The following is a 26,533-nucleotide window of genomic DNA, read 5'->3' as shown; positions in this document are numbered from 1 at the left end:
CACCAACATGTGACTAAATCCTCCAATGAGATAAACATATCCCTCCATAAACAGTCCAGGATATGATGACACTTCCTCTTTCGAAGCTGCGAACTGTCCAGTAGAAGGTGTGAATCTGAAGCCATCTCATAGAAGTGAAAGTATGCCGAGTATTAGGCAGACTTGTCTGTTGACGCTGTCAAGAGAGAAAAAATCACAATCAGTTCATGTATATTACAACCCTAGTTCCCATATAGGGGTGGGAGAGAAATACGTTGTTACTTTAATGAACAATACTGTATTCAAAATCAAGCAATCATTTTGCAATATATGTATAACCATTCAGAATGATGTGTTAAAATTTCTCGCCGGGTGGGATAATGCTCGCCTCCGTGTCTTTAATAGAATTAAGACTTTCTAGTAAGACATTATGGAACATTTTTATTCTATGTCAAGACCGGAGGCTCCCATTATGCTAGTTTAAAACTTACTTACCACAACGGATGCCGGCTGTTCTACCGGTTTCAGGTAGAATTGCTTAAACACAGATTCACTTGCCCAGTCTGCCATTTTCATGATGTCGTCTAGTCGTATCCCGACTTGGAAGGCCTTGGAAGCCATGGCTCCTCTCACGGAGTGGGCTCTGAAGTGCAAGGTGTCTATTCCTGCTTGGGTCAAGGTCCACCGCACCCAGCGTGCTAGAGTTGGGGCGGAAACTGCTTTGTGAGGTTTGCGTAAGGCTATCAAAATTTGCCCTTCTGGCGCGGTCCTGAGAGGCGCCGTAACCTCTTCGTAAGTCTTCAGGCATGTTACTAAGCAGAGCTTATGCTGATCCTTGAAGGCAGGATAAGAGATCACTCTTGAGTTGCACTTAGTCCTTCTATGTATGTGGAATATAATGCCATCGGGGGGAAAAGGTTCTGCCTGCTAGGTCTAAGGCTTTGACATCAGAAACTCTCCTGCAGGAGACGAGACAGAGCAGTGTAGTGAGTTTGCCGGATAGGGCAGTGCGGGATAGTTCCTTATTATCCGGCCAAGACAGAAAAAGGTTGAGCACATTATTAACGTCCCAAAGCTTGCTGTAACGGGACGGAGGCGGGACTGTAAGTCTGATGCCCTTGAGTAGCCTGCAAATTAGATGGTGCTCTCCTGTTGGAATCCCTTCTATAGGATTGTGGCCTGCTGAAATGGCAGAACGGTACGCATTGACTGTTCTGTAGGCTAGACCTCTTTCTGCTAAGGATGCTAAGAAATTCAGAATTTCCTCTATAGGTGCTGAAACTGGATGTAGTCCTTTTTCTTGACACCAGTTTCTCCAGGCATTCCAAGAGTTAGAGTATCTTTTGAGAGTGGCAGGAGCCCAACTTTCTTCGATGAGGCTGACTACCATGTGGGACATGCCTGGAACTCTGCCCCTTGACCTGAAATCCTCCAGGCTGCCAGGGTCAGAGATCCATGGAGGAGTAGAGGGTGACAATGTCCCGCTGGATCTAACAGGAGATCTGGAAATTGGGGTAGAAGGATTGGAAAATCCGAAGAAAGTTCCAGAAGAACTGGATACCAGGTCTGAGAGGTCCAGACTGGTGCTATGAGAACCAATTCTGTTTGTTCCTGACGGACCTTCACCAGGGTCCTCGCAATCATGTTGAAGGGGGGAAAGGCATAGTGCACCCCTTCTGTCCAATGTTGGAGGAAGGCATCCGTCGCCGTCGCTGCTGGATACGGATTCCAGCTGAAGAACACTGGAAGCTGAGTGTTCAGGCGAGAGGCAAACAGGTCCTTGGACATGGGACTCCATATTTGTTGAATTCGGAGGAAGACTTCTCTGTCCAGTCTCCAATCGCTGTAGTCTGTCGTGTTCCGGGAGTACCAGTCTGCCACTACGTTCGTAAGGCCTGGCAGATACTCCGCTGTGACCGAAATCCGGTGTTGTAGACAGAAATGCCAAAAATCTTTGGCTAATTCCGCCAGAGGTCGAGATCTGGTGCCACCCAGATGATTGATGTATCTTACTGCAGAGACATTGTCCATTTTCAGTAAGATACAACAACTCACTTTGTCTTTGGCGAAGGAGCGCACTGCGAAGGAACCCGCCAAGAGCTCTAGGCAGTTTATATGCATCTCGAGTTCTAGAGGAGACCAAGTTCCTCCTGTGGCTACTGAACCGCATCTCGCTCCCCAGCCGGAACGGCTGGCATCTGACTCTATCACTATGTCTGGTGCAGACCCGAAGATAGCCCGGCCGTTCCAGGCCTCCATGTGCGTAAGCCACCAGTTGAGTTCTGTTCTTGCTTCCGGTGACAGAGTCATCCGTTGTGAATAAGAGAGACTGCGTCTTAGGTGTTGTCCTTTCAGTCTCTGTAACTCTCGATAATGCAGAGGTCCGGGAAAGATAGCTTGGATAGAGGAGGAGAGAAGTCCTATTACCCTTGCTAAATGCCAAAGAGAAATCTCTTCTCTCTGCAGAGGTCTGCGGATCTCCCGTTTGGTAGAATGAATCTTGGCCGTGGGAAGACGAAGTTGAGCTAACTCGGTGTCTACCACAAAACCTAGAAACTCTAGGCTTCTGGATGGAAAAAGGATTGATTTTTCCCAATTTATGAGGCATCCGAGACTGTGCAGTAGGTCTATGGCTAACCTGGTCTGTTGCTCTACCAGTGCTTGAGACTGAGCCATAAAGATCATATCGTCCAGGTATATGATCAGTCGAACACCTTGTTCTCTTAAATGTGCTACTACCGGTCTCAGGAGTTTGGAGAAAGCCCAAGGAGCTGAAGAAAGACCGAAGGGCAGACTCGTAAATTCCCAGTTCTGAAGATTCCAAGAGAATCTCAGATAGCTTGCGTGGTCCTGATGTATGGGTACCACGAGGTACGCATCTTTCAGATCCAGACGCATAAGCCAGTTGTTGGGTCTCAGAAAGTCTCTGAGCATGTAAATACCCTCCATTTTGAAATGGCGGTAGACAATGAAATCGTTGAGAGCCTTCAGGTTTATCACTGGACGCACTTTCTCTTTTCTGCGTACCAGAAATATTGGACTGAAGAAACCGCCTTGGCTAGTACAGGGGCGAATTGCTTGTTTCGTCGCTAAACTGCGTCTAATGCAACCTCGTCCTCTTTGGACATTGGAATGGGAATGGTACGAGCTGTTTGAAAGGGCTGTGCGAAAAATTCTAGGCGCAAGCCGCGAACTGTATCTCTGACCCATGCGTCCCCTGATAAGGAATCCCAAGCATGCGCAAAAGGAGCTAGCCTCCCTCCTATAGGCATTTGCGGCGCTGGCGCTGCAATGGGTAGACTGACCTGTGGCTTGTTGTTGAGCTGGATATCGGCCGGCTCTCCTCCAACCGCGACCTCTTCCTCGCCCTCTCGATGGGAAGAAGGTATCTGTGCGATCTTGCCAGGCTTGTTGATCCCTGGATTGTTGAGGTCTTCTATCGAAAGAGTATCGGCCGGAAGAGCGACCTCTGCCTCGTCCGGCCCTGGTGAACATTTTTGAAGAAAAAACTCTTCTGATGGATGATTGCCCTTTTTCCAGCGCAGTGAAGGTGCCCACAAATTTTGACATCTCCTTCATGAAGGAGTCTCCGAAAAGGAGACCTTGGGCTGCCGCTCCAGATTCCGAATCTGCTAACTCACTTAGCTTGGCGTCAATTTTATAGAGAATACCTTTGCGGCGCTCGGTTGATATGGCACAGCTGGCGCTTCCGAGCAAACATATGGCTCTTTGAGCCCAACCTGATAGTATCAGAGGATCAATGGGTTCCTCTGTATTTATGGCTGCTTCAGCCAGGTCCATTATCTTTGCCAGTGGACCGGTGACGTCCAGCACTCGGTCTTGGCATGATTTCCAGGCACGATCTATGCCTTTACGTGGATCTTTAGTATTCTTTCCAAGGAAAGTGATCATTTTGGAGTCTAACTCCGGTGTGAGGGCCACCTTATCTGGGATCTCTGTGCGTGGACATTCTGCCCTGAGTCTTGCTCGGACTTCTTTGTCCAATGGCTTACGTAGCCTGTCTTTAATGTAGTCTGTCGTCCTAGAAGATGGTTCCCAGTGTGAAGACCTGGGGTGCACTAAGTCCTCTGGAGCAAACATCCCTTTTGAGGAAAGGGAATCTTTGGCTGTCTTACTAGGGATGGGGACTGCCGCAATCCCTGAGGTTGAGGGTTGTGACCCTAGCGTCTGCGCATCTTCGTCCGAAGAAACTGGAGATTGACTGTGACGGTCATATTCCTCTGGGACAGAGCCCAGTTGACATCTCTCTGGGTTAAAGGGTCCGAAGTCCCTGTTTTCTTCCTCGTGGTAAAAGGGTTCGTCACTGGAAGGGAGTTCCTTCCTATTCAAAAAGGCCTTTTTCAGCCTGGAGAAGGCGTCTGATAGGGCAGCAGTGGCTGGTACTGGCTGGCTCGGGGGGGTCGTAGAGTCTTTACTCAGGCGAGCCGGTATACACCCCCCATCTAAAAGGTGCTTTCTTTTTTGTGTCTTTTTTCTTGGTAGGGATTTTTCTTGTAAATGCGCCTCCATGTTATCTAGGCATTGCTGTATAGGCAGGAGCATTTCTGACACAGCTTTCTTGATGCTGGTCTCCACCGTGGAACCCAGCGCTTTTTCCAGGCTGGAAGCCATAGCCACTTCATCAATATCCAAAGTATCTTCCTCGTATCCAGACCAATCCTGGCCCTCCTGAGGGAAGTACTGAGCTGCCATGTTGTTAGCACCTTTAAATTACCCTACCTCTTCTTTTTTTTTTAATATAATTATTATATATATATATATATATTTTTTTTTTTTATATATGTGGGCAGACCACCTTCTCTCTATGCCCACATTCTGAAATTGGGAGTTATTAGCCCAGATCCAGAAGGGCATAAATTAGCTGTTCGCTGTCTCCCTTTATTTTCTCTCACTTTGAAATGATGCTGCAGCTTCTGGCACTCGCGATCACTAAATTCGTTGTGAAATGCAACGGAAAAGCGATCGCGGGCGCCAGAAAGCTGAGGAATGGACCTGCAGCAGCAGGTGCTCCCTCTGGTGTCCGGGAGTGGAATCGCGGTCACCCTGAGATTAAACCGCTGCTTCCCGAGGCCCGGCGACGCAAGCCGCCTTCGGGAAGTAAAGCGGAATGCGATCGCGAGGGTCTGTGAAGACAGGCCCTCGCAAATAAAGAAAACGCGGCTTGTAAAAGCCTAATGAGGCATAAACACCTCGCGCAGTACTCTCCGACGCCAGCAGGAAGCAGCTGGCGTCGGAGATAATTCCAGTCACGCTCGATTGACGCGAGCGCGTCAGACTGTAAGGAATTGACCCTTTAAATAACGCGCGATGAACGCAGCGCGTGTAAACATAAAATGTATATTAAAAATTCAGTACAATCAAGGTAAATTCAATACATATAAGGTAAACAACATAATCTAGAATATTAGGCACTTATCTCTTGCTGTGAGCAGCAAAGAAAGAGGAAGTGTCATCATATCCTGGACTGTTTATGGAGGGATATGTTTATCTCATTGGAGGATTTAGTCACATGTTGGTGACATCACGTTGGACTTTCCTCAGGCTTCCTGGGAAATGGAGTTTTATGTGTTTCAGGACTGTTAAAGTCATTTGACATGATTACCTGTTTATGTTTTCAGTTACATATTTTCCAAGCACTAAAGAAAATATTTTTGCTGCTGAGCCTTTCTTAATTAATTAAATAAAAGAAAGAGAAGCATAATGGGAGCCTCCGGTCTTGACATAGAATTACCATTTTGGTTTATGCAGGAAATTCCGCTAGCGGATTTACCCCTAGGGCTAATTCTGGTGTTTTTTTGGCAGAAATTCTGGCGTTGAAATTAGCACCCATTTTCTGGGTGCTCTAGTTCGGCAGTGTGGTAAAAGTAGCATTAGTTCCTTTTCCCCCACTCTTACCAGTTACCACCAAACTCGCAATGAGGCTAACCGACTGCTTTAGATATGTAATATTTCTTGCCTAATTACTTTACAGTGTTTCGTTTGTAAAGGCTGGCATAGGCAGTTTAATCATGCTCATTTTCATGTTGAGTGATAAATAATAGGTGTCCTTGAGCCCTAAACAACTTGACTCAAAACATGGTTCACATTTTTTTAAATAATGATTAAAATGAATAATTCTTTGCAAAGCTGACCCTGGATACACATCAAGCCAACCAGAAAATTGGCCAATTCACTTCAGTTGCACTGAACTGGATGAAAGTAGTTTTAACCACCGTAATCCTTTATTTCAAATTGAGTTAGAAAAAATGAAGCCAGTACAAAGCAACGGGGTGGCAGTGTCCGCTTTTCCAGAATTCATCACTGCCATGGGGATTTTCAAAATTAATGTGAGCCAAAAGTGCAACTTAGGTTGAATCAAAATGTAGTCTTATCTTTTTTAACTTTTTACATTGAATCTGCAATCTGTCATTTGATTTTACATTAATCTCCTATTAGAACTCCCATCCTTTACACGTGCATTCATTTAGGTCTGGTATAGAGGCACTCATGCAAAGGAAAAAAAATACATTTAAACCAAAAAAATACTTCTATGTTTTGCTTTCCTGCTCAAAATACAAGTTATTATTTACTTAATCATTAGTACATTGAGTGTAACGTTTTCTGTGTGACAGCATGTGCATCCCAGGCGATATATTTTTGTAATATCAAATTAAAAAATGACTTGCTTATATACTCTGTTTAGGTGTGTCTAAATGATAATGAACCCATATGTGGGACATGCAAGCTCTTTGGAAACCATGAACCTCATAAAGTTGCCAAACTGTCAGAGATCTATGCTGTACGGAAAGTTAACTTTGCTGAAGATATTCAACAAGTATTTGAAAAATCTGAAAACGCGAAGCAGGCCACCAAGGTACTGTAATACGAACCCTTTTAATCATGCCCAGCATCTATACTGGAAATGATATCCCACAGTATTGTATGTTCTTCTTCTAAAAGAAGTCTTTGGAATGTGTATAAAAATCAGGAAAGGAAATGTTAACAAATTGAAATGCTTCAGAATAATTTACTTTTGTAGATTTTTTAGGGGCCAGGTGTAAACGAGCGACTTTGTGGTAACCTTAATAATGCTTTCCTTGGATATATTACTTAGTAGGGAAGGTAGTAAACGTTACGCGTGCTCGTCTTTTCATATACAGAATATGACAAGGAACTGTTCCTAGCAGAAACAAATAACTATAACAGTTTAAACACATTTTCAGGGTAATTCATAGAATTTCGCACAAAAGTGGCACGCGCGGCTGGCGCAGTGTCCCCGTGCGATACACTGCGCCAGCCACGTGCGATAAAATCCATTTCATCGCACAGCGTATTCATGGATTTTAGCCTCCAAAACCAGCCGTGGCGCAGAGACCCTGCAGCAGCGCCAGTTACGCCCCCAAGAACGACCTCGCGCAAGGAAAAGCCATCAAAATTCCCAATTCATCGCAAATGTCTGCGCTAACCCTGGACCAGTTCACAGGGCTGCCAAACAGCAAACGCCAAGCGGGGAACGTGTATTTCAGGGGTTCGCGGGAAGTTTCACACGCGATTGTCCTGGGTACGTGTATATCAGGGGTGCGCGTGAAGTAACACACGCGATTCCATCAGGGCATGTGTATTTCAGGGGTGCGCGGGAAGTTCCACACGCGATTGTCCTGGGTACATGTATTCCAGGGGTGCGCGGGAAGTATCACACGCAAATTCAGCAGGGTACGTGTATTTCAGGGGTGCACGGGAAGTTTCACACGCGAATCCAGCAGGGCACGTGTATTTCAGGGGTGCGCGGGGAGTACTACACGTGAATTGGCCGTGTGGGTCCTCCCAGGTGTTCCCTCTACACCCTCCATGGCCCCTGCAGGCAGCCCACACCACAGGGGACTACCCTGCACCCCTGCTCATGTCCCGCAGGCAGCCCATCCACCATGGGCATGCCCCCCATCCCAGCCACATGTCACCTTGCACTACTGATCAACAACGCATGTCTCCCAGCACCCTCACCCCCCAGCACTGTGGGGCACCTGCCAGCAGGCCCCCACACATGTCCAACTCATGTCCCCCTGCACCCCCACCCTCCAGCACTGTGGGGCACCCTCCACCAGGCCCCCACTCATGTCTCCCAGCACCCCCACCCCCCCGCAGTGCAGGGCACCCTCCACCAGGCCCCACTCATGTCCAACTCATGTCCCCCTGCACCCCCACCCACCTGCATCCAGGGGCACCCTCCACCAGGCCCCCACTCATGTCCAACTCATGTCCCCCTGCACCCCCCCAGCATCCAGGGGCACCCTCCACCAGGCCCCCACTCCTGTCTCCCTGCACCCCCGCCCCCAACCATCCAGGGGCACCCTCCACCAGGCCCCCACTCCTGTCTACCACCCTCCCACCCCCCAGCAGTGCGATTCGCCTCGGTACGTGTATTTCAGGGATGCGCGTGTAGTCTTACACGCGATTTCATCAGGGTATGTGTATTATGGGTCTGCGTGAACTTCCACACGCGATATCAGCAGGGTACGTGTATTACGGGGTTTGTGGGAAGTTCCACACGCGATTGCCATGGGTACGTGTATTTCGGGGTGCGCGGAGAGTTCCACATGCGATTGCCCTGCGTACGTGTATTTCGGGGTGCGTGGGAAGTTCCACACGCGGTTGCCCTGGGTACGTGTATTTCGGGGTGCGCAGGAAGTTCCACACGCGATTGCCCTGGGTACGTGTATTTCGGGGTGCGCGGGAAGTTCCACACGTGATTGCCCTGGGTACGTGTATTTCGGGGTGCGCGGGAAGTTCCACACGCGATTGTCCGTGGTGCGTGTATTTCGGGGTGCGCGTGAAGTTTCACACGCGATTTCAGCAGGGTACGTGTATTCCAAGGTGCGCAGGAAATTCCACACTCGAATCCAGCAGCCTACGTGTATTTCGGGGGTGCCGGGGAGTCCTACACGTGAATCGGCCGTGTGGGTCCTCCCAGCTGTTCCCTCTACACCCTCCACGGCCCCTGCAGGCGGCCCACACCACAGGGGACTACCCTGCACATGTCCCGCAGGCAGCCCATCCACCATGGCCATGCCCCCCAGCCAACCCACATGTCACCTTGCACTACTGCCCACCAACGCATGTCTCCCAGCACCCCCACCCCCCAGCAGTGCAAGGGCACACTCCACCAGGCCCCCACTCATGTCCAACTCATGTCCCCCTGCACCCCCGCACCCCAGCAGTCAGGGGCACCCTCCACCAGGCCCCCACTCATGTCTCCCAGCACCCCCACCCCCCAGCAGTGCAGGGCACCTGCCAGCAGGCCCCCACACATGTCTCCCAGCACCCCCACCCCACAGCATCCAGGGGCACCCTCCACCAGGCCCCACTCATGTCCAACTCATGTCCCCCTGCACCCCCACCCCTCTGCATCCAGGGGCACCTCCACCAGACCCCCACTCATGTCCAACTCATGTCCCCCTGCACCCCCACCCCCCACCAGTCAGGGGCACCTGCCAGCAGGCCCTCACACATGTCCCCCAGCACCCCCACCCCCACCAATCAGGGGCACCTGCCAGCAGGCCCCCACTCATGTCCAACTCATGTCTCCCAGCACCCCCACCCCCCACCAGTCAGGGGCACCTGCCAGCAGGCCCTCACACATGTCTCCCAGCACCCCCACCCCCCACCAGTCAGGGGCACCTGCCAGCACGCCCCCACTCATGTCCAACTCATGTCTCCCAGCACCCCCACCCCACAGCATCCAGGGGCACCCTCCACCAGGCCCCACTCATGTCCAACTCATGGCCCCCTGCAACCCCAACCCCCTGCATCCAGGGGCACCCTCCACATGGCCCCCACTCATGTCCAACTCATGTCCCCCTGCACCCCCACCCCTCAGCAGTGCAGGGCACCTGTCAGCAGGCCCTCACACATGTCCCCCAGCACCCCCACCCCCCACCAGTCAGGGGCACCTGCAGCAGGCCCCCACTCATGTCCAACTCATGTCCCCCAGCACGCCCCCCCAGCATCCAGGGGCACCCTCCACCAGGCCCCCACTCCTGTCTCCTAGCACCCCCACCCCCCTGCACTGTGGGGCACCCTCCACCAGGCCCCCACTTCATGTCCCCCTGTACCCCCACCCCCCAGCAGTGCAGGGGCACACTCCACCAGGCCCCCACTCATGTCCAACTCATGTCCCCCTGCACCCCCACACCCCAGCAGTCAGGGGCACCCTCCACCAGGCCCCCACACATGTCCCCCAGCCAACACGTCATCACAATCTAGATCCCTGGCCCTTATGGGCAGCCTCAACATGCCAAACACCCACCCAAGTATTGCATCCACCCATTTAGACATGCCAATTACATGATACAACCCCAATGGCAAGTATGTAAATGAAGACATGTCCCTCACATACACACAATGGGTGTCAGTGAATGTCAAAACCCATATCATGATATGCATGAAACCAATGAGATGATACTACACATTGAAGTTTGATGAAGAAAATGTATTAAAAGCAACATAAATGGAATCAAAAATAAACAAACGAAAATGGGAATTAAAAACAAAAAGCAGCATGTCCGTAAAATAATGTAAAACCACAAATCATAATCCAAAGGAAAGGTGTCCAAAGTCACAGTTCACAAAAGTAAATCCAATGGAAAATCAAAACCGAAAAGGTTTGGTTTGGAAGGTGGAATGTGGGGAGGTTGGAGGTAGAAGCTCTGGAGTGTCAGTTGGCTCCTGGCACCCAGGCTGGGGGTTGTTTTACCTGGTTACTTAAATATATCCCATTTAAGTTTCTCCTCTGGCGTGGCGTATACTTTGTGTGGAGCCCTCCACAACACTTTGGCGATGAGGATTCGGCTTGATGAGGAGACAACCCTGAGCGGCCCTATATCCAAGCGGATAGGAACGGCAAAGGATTGTGGAAGCGGCCGGTTGGGAGCGGCAGTGACGGTCAACCAGACCTTTTGTGAGCACCTGCGTTTCCGGCTAAAGGCACAGAGCCGGTGCTGTGCGGTTGAGTCCTGTTGGGAGCACCTTTTGCATCCAGCTAAAGGCAGGTAGCTGGTGCGCTGCGGTGCAGGCGATCTTTGGATTCTAGGAGCTCTGCGTCACCGATGAGGAGTGGCGGTCGGCGTGCATACCAGCGCCACTAACAGGAGCACAGCTACGGAGCAGAATTGTGAGGCACTGATACGGGTGACGGACGTCATACTGGAGCGGAGGCGTTTCAGACACAGGGGGAAGCCGGATTATTTTCCTATTACTGCCATGTAAGTCACCTGTGACACGCTTGAAGGGGGCTTGGCTCACTGAAGCACCGGAGCTTGTCATGTGTTAAGGGCACCTCGCATTTACTTCCGTGAACCCGGGGAGAGCCCTGCAGAGCTTCATCTGCTTTAGCGGAAGCACTAGAGGGCCCGATGTCCGACCCAGATGGACGAGGCACCCGAACACCGCGCTTTTTACCAACGGTGAGTGAAATGTTTGCTTTATGTACGGCAAACAAAATCTGACGCCTGTCACGACTAAACAAAGTGGGGACAGCTGATTGGTGACCCGGTGTGGGGATACTTGAAGTTACAACCACCGGGTTATCGAGGATCACCACTAATCACCTTGTACTAATCAAGGCCCTGCAATACGAAACAGAAAGTGAGCTCATTGTGTATCCTGGTACTCTTCTCTTGGCCAATAAACAGTCAAGTCCATGTAGATAACTGTATCTGTATTTAGGGTGGCAGATGTTATATCCACCCAGCAACGCGGTGACGCAGGGCGTCTGAATAAAAGCCCCGCCCCCGCACAAGGGAGGCGGTTCCGGGCACAGACTCTAAAAACGTGTGGTGTGTTTCATTTCGCTCCGGCAGGAGCTGCGCGACTGTGGCCTACCACAGAGGCCTTCAACGTTCTTCCCCCGCGCAGAGCCAGAACGTAACACTGGCGATGAAGGAATCCGGACCCAGCACACGTGCTCGGCGCCCTACCATCTCATTCCCCTTGCAACGCACGACCGATTGGCATCCAGGGGCCACTGGCACCGCTCCTTGACGTGTGAGCCCACCGCACATGCAGTGCGCACGGGCGATCACGGCAGCGGGCACCTGGAGCGAGGCAGCGGCCCCATCCGCCAACACTTCATAGGTCGGCCTTAAAAGGGACCGTCAAGTGACGGCAACACCCCACCATGGCGACCGGCACATCCACCCCTGGGCCCGGCACGCCCTCTAGACTCGCGGCGAATCTGTCGATGTTGTCACCGCCAGCTCGCCCACAAAGCAGCTCCTCCACAATGATTCTGCCATTTGACCCATTCACGGATCCATCTTCGCCTGGCCCCCGGTGGCAGCTATGGCTCCAAAAATTCGAGATGGCAATGGAGTGCAAAGATGTAACCTCCGCCAGGAAAATGAGATTGCACGTATTATTGAATGTGGGGAACGAGGTGCTACGAATCTTCAACTCGCTAACCATTGCGGATGGCTAGGACATTTACCAACTATCGAAAGACGCTTTGATGGCTCATTTTCTCCCGCAACTCAACCCCGATTATGAAATGTTGATATTCTGCACCACGTTTCAGGCAGAAGAGGAGACCTTGGATGCCTACCACACCCGGCTCAGGAAGCTGGCGATGTCGTGTGAGTTCACGGATGTTGAGAAAGAAATCCGGAGACAACTCATTAACGGCATCCAATCGGAGAAACTAAGAAGGATGGTGCTGGGTGAGAGGGGCATCTCCCTAACACGCATTCTGGAGCTGGGTCGTCAAAGGGAGCTGGCATATGCCAGGGTCGCCAACATGGGCATGACTCTGCAAAAACTACAACCTGCCCTTGCGTCATCCATGGTGGCCCATGTCACCAATAGACAGTCCACTAGAGATGAATCTGGCAGCAACTACTCACCGGCCAGATGGCAGCCACGGACCCCGGGACCCACGGAGTGTGGATGGTGTGGTGGATCGCGTCATGGACGGCGAAATTGCCCGGCGCAAGGCACAACGTGTGGGGCATGTGGCAGAAAGTACCACTATGCCAAGGTGTGCCGTTCATCGGGCACTCCACTACCGCCTCCACAGAACCCCCAGGAGAAGAGTGGAACAAAGAAAAAGAAGCAGGCAATCACAAGGCGAGTGGAAACGACCAACTCGTCGACCGAGGAAGAAGAGGTTGACATCACAGGGACTCAACAGGACCCCGGAAGAGAGCAGCGGACCAAAGGGAGGAAAGCCTACCTGGTGTCAGCCCTGGATCGTGGGCACGCTACGCAGAAGAAGGGGCTCCGGAGGCGCAAATGCCAGGTCACCCTCCAAAACCAGCAGGTATGGATGACCATAGACACGGGAGCCTCGGTGAACGTCATGCCCACGAGTACCTTCCAAACACTGCAACCACGACCAGCCCTCAAGAACACAGACACTCTCCTGTTTGCATATGGCTGCAGAAAGCCGTTACCAGTAGTTGGCAGATTACGCACCACCCTCAGCCATGGTGAAAACAGGCTACCGTCCAAAATATACCTAGTGAATGCGGGGATTGAATGCCTTCTGAGTGGCGATGCGGCTGAGGATCTAGGGCTGGTACAGTTCGTCAGTCAAGTCAAAGAAGCCCAAGAGGTCGAGAACATCCTTGCACAGTATCCCAACCTGCAAAACAGGATTGGGTGTCTGAAAGGAAAGACGATCAAGCTCCATATTGATAGGTCGGTCCAGCCAAAGGCCGTCAGACACCGGAGGACCCCATTCCACATGTGCGAACAGGTGGAGATAGAACTTAAAGCGTTGGAAGAAGCTGGCATTATAGAAGAGGTTACGGGGCCGACACCATGGGTGTCCCCGATGGTGGTCACAAAGACACCTAAACAGCCGGGAAAGGTCCGCATTTGCATAGACATGCGCCTCCTGAACACCGCCATCCAGAGGGAGCGCCACATCACGCCAACCCTCGATGAAATTGTGGCTTCCCGAAGGTTGACTTGAAAGTAGGATACCACCAGCTGAAGCTACACAAGGACTCTCGGTACATAACCACATTTTCTACACATTTGGGTCTGCAAAGATACAAGCGGCTAAGCTTTGGGATATCTTCGGCGGCCGAAGTCTTCCAACAGACCATTCAAGAAGTCATCCGGGGCATGCCAGGTCTCCTGAATGTGAGTGACGACATCCTGATCCATGCCCAGGACAAAGTTGAACACTCGAGAAGACTACAGATGCTTCTGGGCCGATTAGAAGATGCGGGCCTAACCATCCATAAGGAAAAATGTGAGTTTTTCAAGACGGAGATATCGTTCTTTGGCTACAAGTTTAGCAGCACTGGCATCTCACCGGACCCCCAGAAGGTTGCTGACATACAGGCCACGAGTCCGCCCATGACACCCACCGACGTCCGCAGCTTCCTGGGGATGGCCACGTACTGTGGGAGATTCATCCAGAACTTGGCCACTCTGTCGGAAGCCCTTAGAGAACTTACCAAGCTCAACGCGAAGTGGGAATGGGGGAAAGCGTGCCAGGAAGCTTTCCAAAGTATCAAAGAGTCGCTTTCCGTGGATATGAAAATGGCGTACTACGACACAGCGCTTCCGACTGCACTTTATGTGGATGCCAGCCCTGTCGGCCTGGGGGCCATCCTCATGCAGGTCACCAAAGAGGGCGAGAAGAGACCCATCGCCTGTGCATCACGAGCTCTCTCGGCGACGGAGCAGCAATACTCTCACATTGAGAAGGAGGCAATCGCCGTACTGTGGGGGTGCCACCATTTCCACCTCTATCTGTACGGCCGCAGGTTCACAGCGATCACGGATCACAAACCCCTCCTACCAATCTACATGGGCACCTCCTCGCACCCGCCGGCCAGAATAGCCAAATGGCTGCTCCATCTCCAGCAGTATAATTTCGAGTTGATGTATCAGCCGGGAAGCGGCAACCCGGCTGACTTCCTCTCAAGGCACCCTCGATGCCACAGGAGGTTCAGGTGGCCGAAGTGACCGAGGAGCACATCTGGCAGGTGGTGCGGGCCATGAGGCCGAAGGCTGTCAGCATTGATGACATCGCAGAAGAAACATGCAATGACCCCTGTTGCGATTTGGTAAAGGATGCCATCATTTCAGGGGACTGGAGGTCCTTCATGAAAAACACGCACAACAGGACGGAAGAAGCAAAGGCGTTCCTCACAGGGATGTTCACCATCCTCCAGGATCTATCGATAACAGAGCAAGGTCTGCTGCTCCGCGGAAATCACATTGTCATCCCGCTAGGCCTGCACGACCGAATAGTGGCCCTCGCCCATGTGGGCCACCAAGGGATGGCTCAAACGAAGGTTCGAATTCGACACCGAGTGTGGTTTCCACGGATAGACGAAAAAGTGGAAAAACTAGTCAACACCTGTCTACCATGCCTGATAACCGGAGCCCCACCTGATCCAGAACTTATCCAGTCGGCGGAACGAGGCTCTGGCAGGTGGGACGCAATAAGCATTGACTTCTGCAAACTATGAGAGGGCCTGAACCTCCTGGTGGCCATCAATGATCACTCGCGATACCCCAAAGTCGAGGTGGTCGAATCCACGGCGGCAGAAGTGGTCATCCCGGCCATCGAGAAGATGTTTGTGACACATGGACTACCCACCACGATCAAAAGTGACAACGGCGCACCCTTCCAAGGGGAGGAGTTCAAACACTACCTGCAAGATCTGAACATCCGGTATCACCACATCGTGCCAAGGTGGCCCCAGGCGAATGGGGATGTGGAACGGTTCATGAGAACAATCAACAAAGTGTTGAGGTTATCAAAAGCAAATGCCAGTCCGTGGAAAGTCGACCTCTATCATTTCCTGAGAAACTACAGGGTCACCCTGCACTGCACAACGGGTGTCCCCCCAGCTGATCTCATGTTCGGCACCGTCATAAAGTGGTCCATTCCACATCACCCCAGCAGAAGACCGGACAAGCTCGACAATGGGCGCACCGAAAGAAGGAGAACAGATGCCAATGCCCACATGAGTGCCAAGAGGAGGTCGAAACCCTCCAACCACCAGGTGGGCGACCAGGTGGTCATGTTACGGAACCCGACGAAGTCCAAGATGGACTCCCGCTATGAGACTCTCCCATGGACCGTCCGCGAGACACAAGGGACCATGATAACCGTGCAAAGAGGGCACCGTCAGGTGACGCGCAATGCGTCGTGGTTCAAGGCGGTGCCGCGCAACCTTTGGACTGATGGGGACTGTCCTCAAGAAGATGAGGACTCCCCGCTGATCAAAAACGAACCTGCCAATCTTCAGGGCGAAGACAATGCAGGTGACAGAACATGGGAGCAGTGCAGTGAACCGGACCTGGGTGACCCGGAGGTGGAAGGTGAGAGATCAGATAAGACGGCAGCGCCCAGCTCCCGGGGTGGGAGATTCAAGGACTATGTGTGGTAGTTTGCACCACGAGAACTGTGAAAGTCAATAGTGCCTGTATTGTTGTGTTCATAAGCATGGGCATATTTGTGTGGGTGTGTTTAGTTGTTAAGTTTATTTATAATAAAGGAGGAATGTTATATCCGCCCGGCGCCCCGCAATGCGGTGACGCAGGGCGTCTGAATAAAAGCCCCGCCCCCGCGCAAGGGAGGCGGTTCCGGGCACAGACTCTTACAACGTGTGGCGTGTTTCATTTCGCTCCGGCCGGTGATGCGCCACTGCGGCCTACCTCAGAGGCCTTCAACGTTCTGCCCCCGCGCGGAGCCAGAACGTAACAGCAGACGTTTTTACTTTGGTGATTTGAGGAACATGGCAAATATTCCTGCCCTTGTGTTTTTCTTGACCAATCCAGGAGAGCCCAGAGTCAGATGGGCTGACTGAAAGGAGGGCATCATAAAATATGCGCGCATTCGAGGAAGTGCGTTGGAGTAAGTGCTGATCGCTGCCTGCCTACGTCCTGCTACCGTATTACTCTTGGATTTATACGGACTTCAAGGACTTCAAGGACTAGTACATACATTCGCCTTTCTGCATGGATTGGAAGACTTAAGGATTCAAGGACATATATTGCTATATGGTCCTAATTCACTTTCTACTTGTCTTTTGCAAGCCCTTTAAAAATACTGGCTTTGCCTCCCCCTTTCTCCCAGCAGCACCCTCTTAGCCCACGGACGTGCGCATTCTTGCGCGCGCATTGAAGTAAGTGCTGATCGTGTGGCGTGTGCAGCGTTCACCTTCTTACTCTGCTTAATCTTTTTACTCCCCCTCCCGCATACGAGTTTAGGATTGCTGGTTACACAGGCAAGTAATGTGACTCTAGCCCACACTGTGTTGACTGTGTTCGGGCTCTGTGTGTAAGGTAACCTATAACCTTTTTCTATAATCTGAAAGCCCACAAATGCACATGTCAAAAAGTCTTCCGAAACAAACTGTGCAGTGATTGATGTAAGTATGACTCGTGACTTAATCACCTCGTTGTTTGATGCTTTGTGTTTGATGTTTTGAGATTGAGATTGATTGACTGATATCTTTGTTTTATTTGTTCGTGTTTACCTACGCTTATAGCGTTTACTGGCCGATTGGTTGCCTAGTTGTCTTTTTAGCGCTACAATCGGTAGAGGTACATTTTTGTCATTTTAGGATTTTAGAACATTTTATTTTCAAGGTGCTATTATACTATCTATAATAGTATATGATAGGAATAGAGCGACAATTGATTATACAATTGTATTGGTCTCCCCCAAAGTGCACGGAACAACCATAAATCATCAATGCAAGTATAGAGCAAATACTTTGAACGTAGACAGACACAATAACTCACAGCCACGCACTCTTAGAAGATAATCAGCTCTTATACGGCTATTTATTCAAAGCTTAAAAGTACATAGAAATAACTCACAAAAATAATATGGACATAAATCACAGAAGAACTAAAGAATTCAAAAGGAAATACATCACCGTGAGCGTAACAGGATTCCTCATCTCGTCCAGAAGCGGCTGGAAGACCCCGGGAACAGCCAGGCAGAGAGCACCACAGCTCACAGGAGGGCCGGACATAAGCGTCCTTCTCCGGCTGAAGTCTCACCTGACCACCTCCGCGCTTCCGCATATATACACACTCCACAAAGGGGAGTCAATTCTTGAACCTTCTGGAAATTGCACTTGCGCAGTTGAGGAACAGCCGTCGGTTGCCAGCTGGGTCAATCGAGAGCTCCCCCCAAGAAGCGCAGTGCCTCCCTTCTCTAGTAACACGCTCCACGGAGAACAGTAGCAAACCATAACAAAGTTAGCTTTCCCAGCAGAAATGTCCTTGACCGCATACCAGGTTTGGAAAGCATGTTTTTCTCAGCACTGTGAAACTAACACTCAGCAAAATGTGTGCAGCTTTTCACTGCGGCATGAAGTAAATATCCATCATGGCTCCGAGCGCTCCCAGAATGCATTGCGCACCAGCGCCATTTTAGATCAAGCATAACAATTTTAGCACGTTCATAAGCTGTTCAATTTTTAAATAGTGGTGATCTGTGATATGAACTCAGCTCCTGGTATAATGGCAGAGCAATGTAGTAATATGCAGTAGAACCATTATCCGATAACTCTGATAATACTGGCCCTGTGCGGCGCTCATGCTGTGGCTGTCCCCCTAAAGTAATATCTCACACTAAAACGACAACACACTCTAAAAAAATGACGGCATTCTTTCCTAAAAGAGCGAAACTAAGTATTATTGATGAAGAGAATGCTGTCCATGAGATTGAAGACTAACTAAATAATTCACTAAGTTGCTTAGGTTCAAAGCTGATTGGTGAAATGTTACTAACAAAAAAAATGGATTCCACATCATCTGCTTCCAAGCAGCAATGCCACTAATGCTTGATGCTGCTCCATGTGTGAAAGAAATGAATTAAATAACCTTGTTGCTGCGCTGGGTAGAAGTAACATTGAGGCAGATGAAGAATATGACCTATTTACTGAACCAATAAAAGTATTAAATGCTGTAAATAATGATGGTATGCCCATACTGCCGATAGCAACACCCAGGTCAGATGTTAAAGCAGTGATTCATCATGAGGAAATGTCTCCTCTGATTGACCTACAGGACAATATTGATCTCCCAGTCCAAAATGACGATATTGAATACATGGGAGATATATATGATATTACATTGATACCTATTGTAATGCAGATAGATCCTCATACTATTCTTTTCCCATCCAATACGGACGCTCTTTCAACAGCTGATCTGAACAATAACAGTGAAGTAGCAACCGATATTATCTCACCACTCCAAGGGAAAGGTGAACCTTCAGACCCTGTGTCTAATACATGTGATGCCTTAACCAATCCCATGGTTCTTGATATTAGTCAAGACCTGTGACGAAATGTTTCAAGCATTTGAATGCCTGCTAACTTCCTTGGTTAAGACCTGTGGGAAACCTGAAAATAAACTTGACATTCGGTCTTCGTTACTCCATAAAAGTTTTAATAAAAATAGAAAAATAACACACGACCAAGGAATAAACACTGAAACTTGGGAAAGCGAGATTGTTAACCCTTTTATATTTCAGGGAAAAACATCTCGATTGCTGCACAAAAAGTTTCTGTTAAATTAAGTAGCACTAAACTGCCAACAATATCGAACAAATCTAGCAAAAAAGAAAATAAAAGGTACTAAACCCGTCGCTCAGGAATTCATGTATGCCAGGCGCATGAAAATCAATAATCACCCGTGCAGCGTAAACATGGAAAATGTTTCGGGCTATGAAATGAAGTCTTTAAAATCTGTTAATGATGAGACGGAATCATAAAACAATGCCAATGAATCTGATAAACATCCAATACTAGCCTCTGCACAGAAAACTATACCAACTACCGTTGATAATATAAATATGCCTTCCTTACCAAACACATTAGAAACTGAATCTAGTTCCTTGATTGATGTAGCTCCTCCTGTGAAGGGTTCCAGGGGAAGTGTCTCTCTGCCCAAAAAGAATGTTGTTGACCTAGTAGGGCAGAAGCGACTCATTGAGCTTTGGTCTGTTGATCGGTTAAAATCTGTGGCTGCATCAAAATGTAAGGACACATATAGCGGCCTTCAGTTAAAACCTCTTGAGGTGGATATAAAATACCCCCCTCTGAATAGGTCTGCTGTTTTGCAAATTTTCCACTGTATTGTTGGCCTGCGTGTCATATGCTCGGATGATATTCGAATAGTTGACCCAGTTGATCACAGTAAATCTAGCACGGCTAATATTCGAGGGGATTGGGTCCTCCGACGTATTCCATATCAATGACAGGTAATGTCCACAGCTGTGCTGCGGACATTACCTGTCATTGATATGGAATACGTCGTCGGACCATCCCATCGAAAGAACGTTACCAGGTAAGAGAGTAACTTGTTCTTTGGTTTGTCTCCACAACAACACTGGAATATGTCCTCATATATGAAACAGATATATTCCAATTGGGTTTTTCGTGTGAGATAGTCGACATACTTCTGAGAAAACTCGACTGACAAACCCTAATGTTAGGAATCATAGCATCACAAATAATATCAGACCAGAGATACTTGACAGGCCTTCGTGTACTGTCACGGTCTGCACGAACAAGGTGTCTGATACATCCTCAAACCATCATTTACAGTGGATTAATGATGTTGAAAATGGATCAAGTGTTGGTGGATCCACCAATGTAAAATCTGAGGATGAATCAGGTTATTGGTAGTGGCTACCTATTGCTTTCAAATCTCATCTGTCCCAGATGAGTCGATGACACTGACATACTTTATACATGGAATACGAGAGAATTTAATCACTTTTTTGCTGACGATGGCCTACAGTGTAATATGCATCTTTTCAAAATCATTGTTCTACAAGAAACTTGGTTGGTCGAAAATGTGTTGTTAGATGGTAGAGTGACAATACAAAAGAATCCATTGAAGGGCCCGCTTGGCAGGCAAAGGGAGGTCTAATGATTTCTGTGTGCCCTCCTTTTCCTGTAGTCGAAATTCCTTGTGATTCTGCATATGTATTGATAGGTAAACTGTCAAAACCTGGTACGAACATTGTCATTATTAATGTCTATGATCCACGAGCTAGAGTGATGAGTAAAGCCATTTTGGAAGTGGTTAATGCAAACATGTTCAAATATGTACATCAGTGTCCCTTATACCTGATGGGTGACCTCAACGCAAATATTATCTTACCAGATGTTGAACCTGTAGGAACTTTGAGATCAAGCTCTAGTTGCATGATCGAACAAAAGCTCAGGTATAGTCCCTGGGATAATGTACTCATTGAACATCAAATGAGAAGCCTAAATGCCCTATGCCCGAGTGACAAGCAACAAGGTTTCACGCGAACTAGTGGTAAGAGTGCATCTACTTTTGATTATGTATTTTGTAATTCTAGTGGTTTTTGCTTGACAAGGGGATTGCGGCAAGAGATGAGAGTGACCATCTGCCTCTGTGTGTATTATTTAAAGCAGATGACGCTATCCCTCGTGCCATGAACTATGATAAATGTGGTAATATCTTTCTTAACGATGGAGGGAACCGTATTCAATGGTACCCTGCTAATTTAGCTAAGGGGAAAATAGCTTGTGAACAACTGCTGCCTAATTTTATCGCGGTTTGTCAACAAGAAGATGTGAATGACATCAATATCAGTGAGCTATTTAGTCATACCATTGTACAAGTTAAGGTGCATGTTGCGTCAATGCGAGGATGCAATACGGCTCATGAAAGAACTAACCGAGCTATGACGAACAAGAGATATAACTTTGATGAAAAAATTAATGGGGAAAAGAAAAAACGTTGCCTCACCATCGCCACATTGATTCGGTCCCCTCTTGGCAAATGGATGCAATAGCCATTAATATGGCAATCAAAAAAGCCAAATCTGACTATCGAAGATGGTTGAAAGCCCACAAACGTACGTGTGAAAATGAACAATGGCTTAATATTGCTAACTTGCCCACTACTGGGAATACAGTTGCAATATGGAGAGAACTGAGGGTGAAGAAAAAGTCCCAGTTACCTATTAATAGTATCCCTGAAGAGGTATGGGCTGACCACATAACTAAAACGCTGGGTGTATCTAATGTGACCAACATGGAGACATCCATCCCATATGTGCCATGGATATGCCAAGCATCCTGTTCGGATATAAAGGCAATAATTGAACACCTAAATGCCTCTCGGGCCTCTGGTCCTGATGGGATTACCCATGTGCTGATGAAAATGAGCCCGTCTAGTTGGGCTGAAGCTTTATGGCATCTATTTACAGATATAGGAAAAACTGGCATTTTACCTTCTTCGTGGAGTGAGAGCCACATTCTTCCCATTTATAAGACGGGACAACACGGTGACCCTAGAAATTATCGACTTCTGGCTATGCTGGACATCCCGGCAAAGGTGTTTGCAAGGACCTTACTTGCTGAGTTAAACACATGGATAATCAACCATGATATGTTGAGCAAATACCAGACAGGCTTTCGAGCAAAGTCACGTACGAGTCACAACATCTTGACCTTAGTATCATCAGTGGAATATTCCTGGATGTGTCGAAAAACAAAGGTTTATGCAGCCTATATAGATTTTAGTGCCGCATTGGACACTGTAGTGAGGAATAATCTGTGGCGCAAATATTCCTAGTGGCCTTCTAAAGATGTTGACCCTCCTGCACACTGACACAAGTGTTAAGGTTCGGTTAGATGGTATGGGCCTACTTTCCGCATCTGTCTCAACTGGTACAGGGGTTAAACAAGGCTGCATAGTTGCGGCGACCTTGTTTAACCTGTATTTAGCTGATTGGCATTGTCTTTTAACCAACAACTACTACACCCAATAAAGGTTGGCACGCAGCGAATTAGTTGACTTGGCTACGCAGACGACGTCTTACTACTTGACTATACACCTAAAGGACTCCAATTCCTGCTAGATGGCTTAGGCAGCTTTGCGAAGGAGAACAGCTTGCAGATAAACACAGAAAAAAGTAAAATAATTATATTTACAGGTAAAACCAAATCTTAACAAGTCCCTGAGCTGGACCTTGGCTATGAAGAAATTTGAGCGTGTTAATAGCGTATTTAAAAGCGTGTTAACAGTTATGTGTATCTGGGACTGCTCATTGATGAGAACTTGAATTGGAAGGCCCATTGGGAAAGAACAAAGATCAAGTGTTGGAATTTAGTTGGTTTAGTAAGTGGTTGTATTGGAAGAAATGGCGGGCTATCGGTAAAAACTGTCTTGTTGCTCTATACTATGAAAATTGTACCTGTGTTGACATATGGGATTGAGATTTGAGGGCATGGTTTTATTAAAGAACTGAAAATATGTGAGGCAAAAATGCTCAGGAAATTGTTTTGCATGCCCCAAGCTGTGTCTGTAGAATTCTTTTATCTTGAGTTTGAGCTCACATGTATTCAGTCTATTGTAATCAATAGATCCTTCATGTGCGCAGTCGATCTGCTGAATCTGGATAATAATACCATCACTGGTGACTATGCAAAAGCCTTGACAACTTCATCCAATTTGGCATATGGGGGAAAATATTCACTGTTTTCATTAAATGGAAACAAGGAAGTGCTCTTAATCTACTTCCAAATAACATTAATCGAATAAGACATTGGTTGAAAAAGAAGATCAAATTGTATGACCGTGAAAACAACACTGCCCTCCTTAGCACGAATTCCCAAAGTGGTTCCTTTATTTGATATATTATGGCAAGAAACTGCATTCCGAAATATATTGTGGTGTTTTCTGAGGTTTGGGTGGTCAGAGAATATCTATTACTGAAATTTAACCAAAGTAAGTTGTTGAATAGTTTTGGTGCCACTGCCCACCGGCCTCATAATAGATGTAATTGCAGGCTATGTGGAGAACACACGTGTGAACCCCTTGAGCATATAATGACTGAATGCTCTAGCTTGCATCCCATTAGAAATCAAGGCATGAAAACCTACTGTAACAGTTTTAACTGTGATGATCCCAAAATCTTGTGGAAAATGTTTATGGATGGTAATGATGTGAATCTTATGTATTATATGATCAGATTTGATAGAAAATTTATTGAAATATTTGAAATGTATGAAATATGAAGTATACATCTCTTGGTTTCGTACATAGCTCTATATCAAGTAGTATCTGAAACTTGATGTGAATGTTTATATGTCGAATTTTACTCTTCTTAACAAATCCTTTGTTTAACTGGATGAATTGTTTAATGTGTAGTGGTGTTGTGTCTGTTTTGTGTTGTATATACAAAGCAATTTTGCTGTAAGTATATTAATAAAATTGAAATTGAAAATATGCACTGGCAGCCTATGGAGCAAACTATTCCAATGAAAGAATGGAGGCTCTTCTTTTCCATTGCTTGGGACCTGCTGGCCAAGACCTTCTGAGAAAGTTACCGGAACCAACTGATCTTGGGGGATTCTGGCCCCTATGAGAAGACTCTTGTAAAACTAGACAAAAATTTCAGGGTAGAAGAAAATATTATTCTAGAGCGGTACAAGTTCGCCACCATAGAACAAAGACAGGGTGAGAGCATCGAGGAATTTGTGACAGCGCTAGAGGGTTGGCAGTGAAGTGTAGGTTCACTCACTGCCACGGTGAACACTTGAGGGATCAACTCATGATTAAGTGTGCCAATGACAATATTAGAAATGAACTGTGGAAAGAAAGGAATCCCACCCTTGACAAGGCCATAGAAATTGCGAAAATGGTGGAACACACAGAGAAGTGTATCAGTACTCTTCAATCTGATAAAGGAGGTCATCAAACAAGAGACAGACCTAAACCTGAGAAGGGTTTGGCGCACAGAGTGTATGAAACGTCGTCAAAGCCATTCCCTACTGAATTGTCCAAGAAGGTCAAGAGGAGAGGGGATGAGAGAAAGAGTCTAGACAATAGAGGCGGGGGACGGTCTTGGGGGTTTTCAAAAGACCCCAGGTTGTTCTCAAGGGGTGGAAGTGGCATGTTTAGAGATCTTAGGAATATAACCAGTAAAGGATGTTTCAGGTGTGGGATTACCAAGCATTTTTCAGTTGACAAAGAGTGTCTTGCATGGCACATAATTTGTCATGAATGTGGGAGGAAGGGACAGTTAGCACGATGCTGCAAGAATTTTACTGCTGGTCAATTCAATGAAGTGAGTGGGAGTGATGACATGGGTGATGCTGATGAAGCTGGCAGAGAGATTGTATTTTCAGTCAATGCTGTGGCAGGCAAAGTAAAGATCCCTAAACCGTATGCTGAGGTGATGATTAAGGGCATACCCGTTAAGATGTTAGTTGACAGTGGTGCAGACTACACTTTGATCAGTGTGAAGGTCTGTAGAAATGAATTTCAGTGTTGCACGCTTCGAGAAAACAATGTTAAGGTGAATGCTTATGGATACATTCACATTGAAATCGTTGGTTATTTTGAGGGGGAGCTCCAGTTCAAGGGAATGAGTTTATTTTTAAATTTGTTTATTAGCATTTATCATTGTTATAACAGTAGCTTGACATAGAAATGTGCATAGTTAAAGGATGATGTGTATTTCATAATAGAACATTAACAAATTAACAAATTAACAATTCAACATTAACTGTCTCCAAGTGTTCCTTCCGTTACGATAGAACGAATTGTCAGTTCAGGAGGGGTCAGGTAAGCCGGTGGGAGAGGGGGCTTGAGCTTGTCGGAACCAAGTAAGGTAGAAGTTAGTTGCTCTTGGGGTTCAGTGACATTGGTCGTAGGGCTGTTTTCCGTAGGTTTGTTCCTTTCATGGGGGCTTGTCGTCCGAGGGGTGAGACAGGGATCCTGTGAGTTCTTTCCAGGCCGCTAGGGTCATGCTCGAGGCATCCGTCGATCTGGCTACGCTGTCTTCCCATGCCTTTGTTTCCGCTTGTACCCAGCGTTCCAATTCCCTGTGCCATATTTTATGTTGGGGTCCTGCAGGTTTTTTCCAGGACATTGCAATGGTTCTTTTTGCCAGTATGCACATAATATCCATTAATTTGACCAGGTGCTTAAGTTTGGCTGGCCTGGGGTACATTCCCAGAAGGCATTCGTCTGGGGTCCATTTGTACCCGGTCGACCCAGCTTTCTCGCTTGTCTGCTGTACAGTGGTCCACAGGGCTTGTGTTGTGGTGCACGACCAAAACATGTGGATCAGGTCCGCATTATTTGCCCCCCACCAAGAGCAGTCAGAGTGCGTTGATTTGTCGAACTTCGCCAACCTGGATGGGGTTAAGTATGTTCGATGTAGGAGGTTCAGTTGAATTTGTCTAAATCTGTGATTCCTGGAGACTGTTTTAGGATACGCTAGGGCCCTCTCCCATTCTCCACTTGTTATCTCCCGGCCCATATCCGTTTCCCATCTGCTTTTCAGATCGGCACTACGTGGGTTATGGATGTCACTCAGTTGAGCGTAGATCTGGGACACTGGTTTCCCCCCCTCTCCTAGGTTATACAATAGTGTAATCAGGGGGTTTGATTCCGGTTCCTCCGGCCATATTGTCCACTTTTTTCGTGCTGTAGTTTGTATCCTGTGATACCAGAGAAACTGGCCCGTGGGCACTCCAGCTTCTTCGCGTAGTCTTTCAAATACCTTGAAGGTGCC

General features: G+C 48.0%; 1 protein-coding gene across 1 annotated transcript in view; it reads left to right on the top strand.

The window, feature by feature from the left end:
* Nucleotides 1-26,533, top strand: part of LOC138566386 (tripartite motif-containing protein 54-like) — a 708,248-nt gene that overhangs the window by 636,872 nt on the left and 44,843 nt on the right. Inside the window, exon 3 of the mRNA XM_069643570.1 lies at nucleotides 6,683-6,853. Within this exon, the coding sequence (XP_069499671.1) occupies nucleotides 6,683-6,853 (171 nt within the window). The remainder of the gene's footprint in view (nucleotides 1-6,682; nucleotides 6,854-26,533) is intronic.

The sequence above is a fragment of the Ambystoma mexicanum genome, chromosome 2p (genome assembly GCF_040938575.1).
Source record: "Ambystoma mexicanum isolate Mex_15411 chromosome 2p, UKY_AmexF1_1, whole genome shotgun sequence".
Lineage (NCBI taxonomy): Eukaryota > Metazoa > Chordata > Amphibia > Caudata > Ambystomatidae > Ambystoma > Ambystoma mexicanum.
This window is presented reverse-complemented; position numbering and strand designations above follow the sequence as displayed.